Source organism: Myotis lucifugus, unplaced genomic scaffold (genome assembly GCF_000147115.1).
Source record: "Myotis lucifugus unplaced genomic scaffold, Myoluc2.0 scaffold_939, whole genome shotgun sequence".
NCBI lineage: Eukaryota > Metazoa > Chordata > Mammalia > Chiroptera > Vespertilionidae > Myotis > Myotis lucifugus.
Window position 1 is genome coordinate 59,561 of NW_005871987.1, and position 11,491 is coordinate 71,051.

Here is an 11,491-nt window from a genome sequence, read left to right on the forward strand (position 1 = left end):
AATGGACACAAATACTGGGAGGTAGTCTGGACATATTTGTGAATACTTGGATATGGGGCCAAGGAATTGTCCTCCTTGCATTTATAAAATGTAAGCTATAGTTCTGATTGTTTGATTAAGCCCTAATGTTTGACTTGAAGTCTTATAGCTAAGATCTGGAAACAACCCAAGTGCCCATCGGTAGATATATGGATAAAAAAGCTGTGGTACCTTTACACAATGGAATACTATGCAGCTGTAAAAAAAGATCTCTTACCCTTTGAGGCAGAATGGAGGGACCTGGAGAGCATTAGGCTAAGTGAAATAAGCCAGTCAGAGAAAGAAAAGTATCACATTATCTCACTTATATATGGAATCTAATGAACAAAATAAACTGACAAACAAAATAGATCCAGAGACATGGAAGCATGTAACAGACTGAGGAGACTCAGAGGGAAGGGGGTAAAGGGAAGAGGTCAACCAAAGAACATATATGTAGATATGCATAACCCATGGACACAGACAATAGTGAAGGTTTTCTTATGTATGGTCTCTGCTATTATCCTCTGCTCAATTTATTATGCAGCCATCATAGGCCCCAGGATGCTTTGGGACCTGTGGCAGCTTTGAATAAATTCCAGTATAAATCATGATAATGGCTTTTCTACCTTGCTGTTTATTCAGATGCCCTAAAGAGTTGCATTTCCATTTTGTTGATCCTATGAACATATTTCAGACAATCACATGTAAAAATGTTTCTTCCTAATTCCTCACTTGCTGAATTGAATATTCACAGTGTGCAAAGAGCAAAAGGTAAACCTCAGACATGTTAGGAACAAGTTGTCTTCTAGTAGATTCCATCAGGGAGGAAGGATTTCTGGGCTCACTGAGGAGTAGCCCACTAATCCCTTCTTGCATTCTAGATAAAGCAATCTGGCTTCATTGGCCTCAACTGCCATTTCTTACTCATGCCGTATCCTGATGACTTCATAGCTAAGCGAATCTTGATTCCAGCCCTTGAGCGAAGGATCTTGCCATATCACTGCCAAGTTTTGTCTATGCCCCTACCTCTAAAGTGGTTGCCATCTGCTCAAAAATCAGGCATCAATTGTGAAAATCAGGATGAACATAATGCTGGCCATTACCTGACTCATACTGGACAAATTTAGAGATAATAGCTTAATCCAACCACCTATAAGGAAGAAAAATGAGATCTCTTAGGATTGGTGAGAGCAAATTAAGTAACACTTTGGGATTTAGGCAGTCAGATCAGCCTCTTTTATGAAATGTCATTGCTCCTTATGGAGACTATACCTTGCATGTTATTTTGACACCGGTTTTCAGCTGAAAGGAGTAATGATTGGGCAAGCTCCAGACTCTCAGCATACTAAGTGGCATGTGATAAAGTGGCATTAGAGCAGCAGCACTTGGTATTCCGATTTGCAGTTAGGACTAAGGTAGTGGATTGGCTGTTGAGGTCATTCAGCCTTAAATCCAGTCCGGGCATGCTTTCGGACCAACACTATGACTTTGGCATTGCCATCATTATCACATGGCTGTGCCAGAATTGTCATCAAGGAAGAACAGATGAGTTTAAATCACCCAGACTTTCTCATTGTCTCATTCTTCTGGGACAAGGGAAAGAAAACACTATGAAGAGGAATTTCAAGGGCAGTTGGCCCTTTCAGGACAGCACTAATGAAAAAGTATTAAATCTTAGTAAATGGGGATCCCCAGGCATTGAATCAGGTCCTACTCTTTCCTCTGAAAGAAGGAGGTAAAATTATTTGCCCAAACTAGACCCAACATGTCTGCTCATCTCCTACAGCCATTCATTATCATGATCATCTCCATACCCTTTTAAGGGCTATAGACATTTCCATTAAATGTTTATCATAGACAAAAGCCAGATCCTTAAAATCCCCAGAGATATTCAAGGGGGCTTGGCACTACAGACCCTCACCTATTTCAACTCCAGCACCCCACAAAAACTGGACCTAAGTTCGAATGGCTTGTATGTGGTACATTTCCATCATTCCCCCTGCAATGCTCACAACCAGTGTTGCTACTCAGTACAGCACATCTGCTCTCAGAGCCTTTCTCCAGACAGCACTTTATCGTTTGCCCCTGTCCTAAGGTCCCAAAACAAAATAAAGGTCTGAGTGAGCAATTAACTCAACATACTGTTCCCTGTTTCAGCGATGGCTCTCTAGACTACTTTGGGAGTTCTCCTGACTCTACTAAGACCAGTGGCTATAAGAATTGATGCAATTTCTAAATGGAACCTAACAAAGGTTCCAAAAGTGGTGTAGGCACTTGTCAGTATCAATGTCATACGTACCAAGCAGGATTTGACTAGTCGCCATCTCAGAGTCAAGTACGACTTTATTATCCCTGTTGAGGGTCACAGAAGGCAGGGTAGTGAGTGTGGAGACCTTGCACTTCATGCTGGTTGGGTGAAGTGTGCTAAGAAACCAGGCAAAGAAAAAAAGATACTTACCCATGCATGAGGGCCAGGGCACTCTGACTCCCACTGGCTCCAACAATGCACTCTTCCTCACCTCTAATATTCAACTCACTAGGGCTTTTGTCTCTGCTTTCAAATGGCTCTCAAATTCATCCCTCTCTTGTATACTGCCTGATAAGCTTCCTAAGAGACTATATGAACCTTTTGTTTGGCTGCTCCTAGCTCCAGTTTATATCACACTCTGCTGCCAGTCCATCCTCCTGAAGCATGCTCGAAACCACTGACATGTGTCACCTTTCAATCTGCATGCACACTCTCATCTGGCATATAAAGTCTCAGACTTCTGGCCTTAACCTCTCAACTCTGTTTTCTGCGCTCACCCAAGTTCTTGTCCAAAGTCATGTACTTCCCTGTACACAGTGCGTCCTTGGGACTCTCCCTCTCTTATTCCCTTTCCTGGAAAGTGCTCCCCTCTTTCTTCCTTTTGGATTTCCAAATACTATGCTTGGCTCTAGTCAAACTCTGACTTACCATGCAATATTTCCTGATCCTCTGCCCTTGAACTGCTCATACTTTCTTCTGTGCTCTTTTAGCAACCAGACTACATTTGTCATCTAGGGTTGATTACACTCTCCTTTATTTTAATGTTCACTAGCTTGTGAACTCAGAGAATGTAAACTTGCTATCTGGTGTAACTTTGCACATATAAGATCCTGAGGCATGATGCAAATAACAATAAGTATGAAATGATTCAACCTGCTGTTCTGGCTCTTTTACATTTTGCCACCTGGGTGTTTATTTACAGAGTTCTTATGCTATGATGGTTAAGGGTTCAGCCTTTGGGCCCTGGCCAGTATGGCTCAGTTTGTTGGACATTGTCCCATGTACCAAGGGTTTGCTAGTTCAATTCCAGTCAGGTCAGATGCCCAGGTTGTGGCCTGATCCCCAGGACTGGGCATGCAGGAGGCAGCCAATCATCGATGTTCCACTCTCACATCAATGTTTCTCTCTCTCTCTCCCTCTCCATTCCTCTCTAAAAGTCAATTAAAAAATATTTTTTAAAAAATATAGAGTTCATGCCCTAACCGGTTTGGCTCAGTGGATGGAGCGTCGGCCTGCGGACTGAGGGGTCCCGGGTTCGATTCCGGTCGAGGGCATGTGCCTGGGTTGCGGGCACATCCCCAGTGGGGGGTGTGCAGGAGGCAGCTGATGGATGTTTCTCTCTCATCGATGTTTCTAACTCTCTATCCCTCTCGCTTCCTCTCTGTAAAAAATCAATAAAATATATTTAAAAAAAAATATATAGAGTTCAGACTTTGGAATCCAAACTATCTGGATTTGAATCTTGGCTCTATCCCTTAACATTTGAGTGATCTAGGGCAAGTTACTTCATGGGGTTTGTTAATAGGGACCTCACACAGTCACCACAAGAATTAAATGAGTTGATATGAGTAAAGCATTTAGAACAGTGCCTGGTACACAGTAGACATTCAATAAAAAAGTAGCAAGTTCATTTAGCTGTTCTTCAAGTCTGTGATCCTTAAAGAACAAAAGACAGGGTAGTATGTTGTGCAGAGGCCCGGTGTATGAAATTCGTGCATGGGTGGGGGAGTATCTCGCAGCCTGGCCTGCACCTTCTCCAATCTGGGACCCCTTGGGGGATGTCCAACTGCCAGTTTAGGCCCACAGGGATCAAGCCTAAACCGGTAGTCAGACATCCCTCTCACAATCTGGGGCTGCTGGCTCCTAACCACTCACCTGCCTGCCTGCCTGATTGCCCCTAACGGCTTCTGCCTGCCTGCCTGATCGCCTCCTAACCACTCCCTTGCCGGCCTGATTGACTCCTAACTGCTCTCCTGACAGCCTGATCGCTCCCAACTGCCCTCCCTGCCAGCCTGTTCGCCCCCAACTGTCCTCCCCTGCCAACCATCTTGCAGCAGCCATCTTGTGGTGGCCATCTTGTGATGACGTCATACATGATGCCACCTAGGCTTTCATAGGATGAGCCAGGAAGAGAAAGGCTCTGGAGCAGAAGTGGCCTAGCAGATTCTGCAATCCAGGAAGACATGATGAGGAGTCCACTAAGACAGAAAGGAGCAGGCAGGTCTAGAATCCCAGATGGACAGGAATCAGAAACCAGGAAATCAGATTCTGTGAGAGCAGTGCCATGAAGAGCATGGAAAATGCCTAGTCCCAGAGTAGATGCGGCTTACCATCTCTCCAAATTTAGCACTCCAATTTATTTCTACAGAAAGACATTAATATTTAGGGTTGAAACTGGGAGACAACTGGAGAGAAGAGACACCAGAGGACTGTACGCAGAGGCACAGAATGGCTATGATGGTCCGCAGAAGGATTAAGCTGTCTACACAAATACAAGCGGTGTCGTTCAGTTGCCCAAAGTTACTGCTGGGCAAGAGGGCCTTAGAGCTGTCCCATTTGACATTGAAAATGTGATTCTGGGAACCACCAATAATAATGAAGGTAGAAATGTCAAACTTTGCAAAACTACTAGCTTGAATAACAGAGCAGTAGTTGTTGATTGGTTACTTGATTAATAATGGGGTTCTCTTTACTTTGGATGCTCATTCTTCTATCTTGGATGAAAAGTATGAGGTGCTTTAGACATCTTGATGACTGGGTTTTAGCACAGCTGTTCTCATCCCAGTTTAGTTGTAATTGATAAAAATAGTTGGATTCACCTCTCAGGCTATTGAAAATAGTAAATATTTACTGGGTTTATTTTGGAATATTTTAGTAATAAAATACTTAAATGTCATGGACAAAACCATAATACAGTCATTTTTATTAGTGTCATCTGTTAATTAAAATATTGCATAACAATAAAAATTAGATTGGCCTTAAAACTACAAGTATATTAAGGTCTATACCCTCCCACTGTACTTATTTTAAAGTTGGTGATTAGAACAAAGAGTTAATGTAATAATATTGGATTAAGTCTCTATCTTTTAAGGATCTAAAACCATGTAAAATTTATAATAAAACAACAGAAACAGACCTATATAATCCAGAACTCTATAATATACATTCACCATGTGCTGTTCACAGGGGTATGTTAAATATGTCCTTCATATTCAGGTATTTTGTAAACAGTGTTGACTTTTATCTTATGTTCAATAGTCTTTAAATCCCAACAGCATTATAATTTTTGCATTTTTTTAAAATGCCTGAGCAAGTGTCTACAATAATCATATTATCTAAAGAATTTTATAGATAAAACTACTTATGGAAGTAGTATACATAGTGGTGTGAGCAATTTCACATGTATGTAACATGCACCTGTGCATATCCAGCCTCAGTGACATGTTTATGCCAATTGCAGGATAGAATTTGCAGTCCAGTTTAATGTCAATTTGATAAATGGAATTTTAGTTGAGCAAGCAAACATAGTGTAAATATTTGACTTATTTTTTTTGAAAATGTAAATTTGTGTAAAATATTTGAAGGAATTATTTAAGGTAGAAAAATGATGTTCTCAACTTGCTATACAAGAAAAAGATTTTTCTTTTCAACTTGTTTTCTTCATTCTTCCCAATACAAAAGTGTGTCAAAAGATAAGTTTGATTTTTTGTAAGATAAGTTATTTGGAGATTCCAATTCCCTATTAAACAATCATGACCTTTTTCTCTTACCTTTTTATATATAAGTAAGTAATCCTTCATTTCGTTAGTGAGAATTAAGATGTGCACAGCCATTGTGGCTCAGTGGTTGAATGTGGAGTTATGAAGCAGGAGGTCACAGTCCAATTCCAGGTCAGGACACATGCCCAAGTTGTGGGCTCAATGCCCAGTAGGGAGCGTGCAGGAGGCAGCTAATCAATGATTCTCATCATTGATGTTTCTCTTTCCCTCTCCCTTCCTCTTGGAAATCAACAAAAATATTTTTAAAAATAGAAAGATGTGCTAGAATGTAGATGCCTTGTCCAGCTCTCTGAAACAAAATTAAAAACTTAATTTTTTTTTTAAAAAAAGCTGTTTGACACATAAACCTCCCAGCTCCCAGCCCTTTCCTGTCCCTCTGGCCTCATCCACTTGCTGATCCTTTTTTTCTCTTTCCCTCTGTCTGTTTTCAAGTTATGACCTCACCTATCCATGTTATATAGTGTTAGCAACTAACAATGTCTGTAGTGAAGGAGTATTAGAGTGATCCAGTCTTAGCCATTAATAGCCTGAGACAGAAAAATGTGTCACATAATGTTGAAGAATAGTGCTAAGCACTTTGACAAGTACAAAAGTGGCATGAGTCAAGATACGGTCCAGCTCTCATTCTGGTTTGAGAGAAAGTGCTAATGCACTTGCAATAGTATTACTAATACATGATAATGTGTTTAAAAGCAATTTATGTGTACTGAGCTATAAGTGCTTCAAGGATTCAAAATAAAAGTGGCCCAGTAATGACTGCAGTGATCAAGGAAGGTTGCTTTGAATGAGTTGAGTGGCTCCTAAGGATGGATATGACTTGGCTAAGCAGAGGGAACAGAGATGATCGCATGAGGCACAGCAGAAAAAAATATATATGCAAAGAGAAATAAATGAACACAGTACATTTATGTGAAGACAAGGTTGCCTGGAGTGAGCAGTACAGGTTTTAAGGCCAGACCGCTCTATGCTGAGGAGAGCTCTGAATAGCAAAGAGAATAATTGAAGCACATACAGTGGAGAATAAGGAACCACTGTGTGAGATCTTGATTATTTGTTTTCTCATATAAAAAAAAAATGAGAAATTTGAGTCCTAACCAGTTTGGCTCAGTGGATAGAGCGTCGGCCTGTGGACTGAAGGGTCCCAGGTTCGATTCCAGTCAAGGGCATGTACCTTGGTTGTGGGCACATCCCCAGTAGGGAGTGTGCAGGAGGCAGCTGATCGATGTTTCTCTCTCATCGATGTTTCTCTCTCATCGATGTTTCTAACTCTCTATCCCTCTCCCCTCCTCTCTGTAAAAAAAATCAATAAAATATATTTTTTAAAAATGAGAAATTTGAAAAGCATAAGAAGAGTCTCACCCACTAGAATTTCAGGAAATTTGAACTTCTTTGAACAAACCAATCTCCTTGGCTAATTACATTAGCACTTTATATTCACAGACAGCTTCGCCTTTAGGGCTTCACCCACCTACTTTTGTAACAAAGGGACATAAAAAGTGAAAGGAGTTTTAGGGATAAAATAGGCAGGCTTAGGGAGTTTTAGGAATAAAGAGGGTCCATGGGGAAGGAGTGCATAGGTGAGGGCTTGGAACTGCCAGAAGGCATACATTCATAGAGGAGGGGGCGGGGGAGAGAAGGGGGTGCAGCAAGATAAGAAGATTGGATGACATCCATTCACAGAAGATAGGAAAAGCCACAGGGTATGGGGAGAAAGAGGAAAACAGATTTTCACAGAGGATAGAGAATTCTACCACTGAAGGGGGAGAGAAAGAGGAGGGCACCATGTGGTTTGGGGCTTTGAAGCTTCTATAGTGACCAATAAGAAGGGAGCATCAAGAGACAAAGAACTGCAGCCCTTATAAACCTTAGCAAAAAAGAGCTTGGTGGGTTACCCCCTGGGAACAGGGCCCCTCCCTACATGGGAGTCTGTATTTCCTTCCAATAAATTTCCACCATTTCATCTACCATCTTTTGTCCATGGCTTCATTCTTGGAATCCATCTGGACAAGAGCCTGGGAAAGAAATCACTCTTGCATCCTGCTCAGGAAAACAACCCCACTCAAAATCAGCAGGCTTTTCAAGATCAGGAAAACAGATCAAGGGGTTAGATCTACAACTTCCTTATTTCCAAGAATTGAGCTTCTACTGCTAGGTCAGACCTGTCCTGAGTACTCTCTTAACATACAAAGGTTATTGTAATGTCTCTTACAACACTCTCACAACCTATTTTGTTTGCTTATCAGGTTTTTCTGTAAATTTATTATACTTACGTAAACCTTACTCTCTTGATTCTAGTTGTTGAGTTCATTCATTCCTACTGTTGATAAACTCTGTCTTCCAAAACCACAGACCTGAAGGCCAGATGCTGGTCCTTGGTGAATTTTCCAGGCAAAGGCTCCCTTGGAAAGTCTCTTGTCAGCTAAACACCTGGTATAGTGGAATAGGCTGTCCATAGCTACAGTTATCAAGACATTGTCACAAGGCTTGGTTAAACAGGCTGTATGGTGATAATATGTTGGATGAGACTTCCTTAAACCAGTCTGGGAAGCAACCAAGTCTCAATAAAAGCCCAGAAGTTACAGCTCTAATCCATCTAAAACCATTAAATTGATTATTGACTATCTCAGTTCAAATTGATTGGAATCATGACTTGACTGAGGGTTCCTAACCCATTGGTTTTTGTCACAAGATGGTAATAAATTTATAATGGTATTTACTCCAGTGGTAGGCAGTCTTCAGTATTATTGACACTCCAATCAAATACCCAGAAATCTCTCCTGATTCTTTTGTTTGTTTTGGGTGTTGTTTTTTTTCAGTTACAGTTTACATTCAATATTATTCTGCATTATTTTCAGATGTATAGCATAGCACTTTGCAGAGTGGTCCCCCTAATATTTCAAGTACTCACTTGGTCCCATAGAGAGTTATTACAATATTATTGATTGTATTCTCTATGCTGTACTTTCATCCCTGTGACTATTCTGTAACTACCAATTTGTGCTTCTTTAACCCCTTCACTTTTTCACCCAGCCCCCCAACATCCCTCTCCTCTCTCAACCCTCTGTCTACCTCACCAGATTCTTGATTTCTAAGTGATCTTCACCCTTCACCCTGCATTTTATATGCTTTCTCTACATCCTTAATGGAAAAAAAGAAAACCCACAAATGACTTTTTTGTCATTTATATAATTATTTAAACTCAAATTGCATTGTCTTTTCTGCTTCTTTTCTGTGCTCCCACTTTATCAGACAAAAAGTCTCCACTCCCCATAGGGCAAAAGCAAATTGATCATGTCCTCAGAGAATTAACATATTACAGACAGGTTCTTAAGACTTATCCTTGAGTTGCTGAAGACTTGGAGTGTTCTGTGAAATCCTGACATAGCCAGTGGGACGATTTGGGTTAGACACTGTGCCTTTGCCTCTACTGCTGCTTAATCTAGGTTCAGTGATAGGTCTGGAATGGCTGAATTGGCATTCCAAAAGTATCACGAAACCAAATGCTGGCTTTCAGATGCTAAACACTGAGACATGGAAGCATGGAACAGAGTGCGGAATCTCAGAGGGAAGGTGGGGGAGGGTGGGTGGATGGGAGGTAACCAACCAAAGCCCTTGTATGCATATATGCATAACCCATGGACACAGACAATAGGGTGCTGAAGGCCTGGGGTGGGGTCGATGGGAGAAAAAAGGAACATATGTAAAACTTTCAACAATAATTATTTTTTTAAATGATGCTAAACACAGATATGCCTGCCTCTGCGAGCTAAGGTACAGCATATTTCCTTGGGAATGTTATTTTTCATTTTAAAACGGATCCAGCAGAGGTGTCTATTTTTCCTTGGCTGAGGTTGGAATGTAAGATCCAGAGGGGAGTTCTCTTGGAAGAGCCAGAGGCAAGATCCCGTTGTCTCATATTTGGTGAGAGTCATGAAGCCACCTTCCCATCTTCCACACCCCCACTTTGGAAAGAAGGGGAGAAAGATGGAGCTCCTCTCATAGGTTAAAAAAGAAAACGGTTTCAGCCACCGAGAGGATGAGAGCCAAGGCTTTATACGGAGACGCAAAGGGCTGGGAGCCGTCGGGGTCAGCGCTGGTACAGCTGAATGATGCCAGCGTTGTGGAGGTCTTCCCACAGCGTTGCCTCAAGATACAGATCATGGTTCAGATAAAATTTCAGTGGCGTCTTTTCTCGGTCAAAATAGTGGTCAGAAAAGCTCTGGTAGTTTTTTGTGATAAATCCATAGGCACTGACCTGATCACAGGTATGCAGGGCTGTCAGCAGCATGAGGGCCCCAGTGCTAGGCATGTATACGCCTTTGGCATCTGTGTGAATGTGGCTGGAATTCAAAAACCTCTCCTTCAGGTAGTGGATGAAGTTGGGATGCAGTAACTTAAATTTACCTGCAGGGGCATGTGGTCCAAAATAGGCCTCAGGCCTGTCCCCTTGGTCCCGACCCTCAGGGACAGGCACACCCAACAGGGCGGAGCGCAGCATCAGGTAGTCGCGGATGTTGGAAGGGATGAAGATGTAGCGCATGTCCGGTCCCTGCGGCACCGAGCGGAAGCCCAGGTGCCCGTAGTTGTAGAGGGAGTTCTTCATGGTGTTCACCGTGAAGCCGTAGAAGGAGGTCTTGGTGCCCACGTCCTTCTCGAAGCCTGTGATCACCGCACCATTGAGCCTGAAGACATAGTCGTGGGCGTCGATGCGCCGGCCCTGGCGGGAGCCCTTCAGGATGCCTCCGTTGGCCACCACCGCGCAGCGAAGGCACCGCGGCTCCTGGGACGCGGGGAACAGCTGCGCGCTCTCCGAGCCGTTCAGGAGGCGCAGCGTGGAGGCGATGGCCTCCCGGGGGAGGCCGCGCCAGCTGTAGGGTCCCCAGAGCTGGATCAGGGCGTCCCAGAGCTGCGGGGTGAGGAGGCCGCCCCACAGCAGCACGGGGGTGGACAGGTTGAAGAGCCGCTGGAAGCGCGGGCGCCCCTGCAGGGCCGCGGCCAGGGGGCGCGGACAGGGCTTCTGCCTCCCTGGCCATGAACCCCAAACTGCGGACTCGGGCCAGGCTCCCGAGTACCAGCCCCGGAGGAGGAGGAGCCCGGCGCCGGCGGCCAGTAGGAGCAGCAGCCACAGCCTCCGGGGGTACCTGCGGCCCATCCCGCGGCGCCAGGCAGAGGCCGGTCCCCCGCCTGGCCAGACTCACTCCAGCGTCTCCGCTCCGTCACAATCCCAGTCTGTAGAACGGGCACAGCAGAGAGAACTTGCCTCTTTGGACAGCGGAGAAAACAGAAGCTCAGAGACCTTAATGCTGGCCCAGTGTCAGGAGTTGGTTAATTCTTCCATCAGACCATGTCCGAATTAATTTTCCTTTTCTAAACCTAGGTACTC

General features: G+C 43.5%; 1 protein-coding gene across 1 annotated transcript; it reads right to left on the reverse strand.

Annotated features, from left to right (window-relative positions):
- Positions 1 to 10,134: 10,134 nt before the first annotated feature.
- On the reverse strand, positions 10,135 to 11,260 carry ST6GALNAC2 (ST6 N-acetylgalactosaminide alpha-2,6-sialyltransferase 2). Its single transcript, XM_006106893.2, has one exon. It carries the CDS (start codon positions 11,258 to 11,260, stop codon positions 10,196 to 10,198), a length of 1,065 nt encoding a protein of 354 aa, XP_006106955.1. The 3' UTR covers positions 10,135 to 10,195.
- Between the last annotated feature and the right edge of the window lie 231 nt (positions 11,261 to 11,491).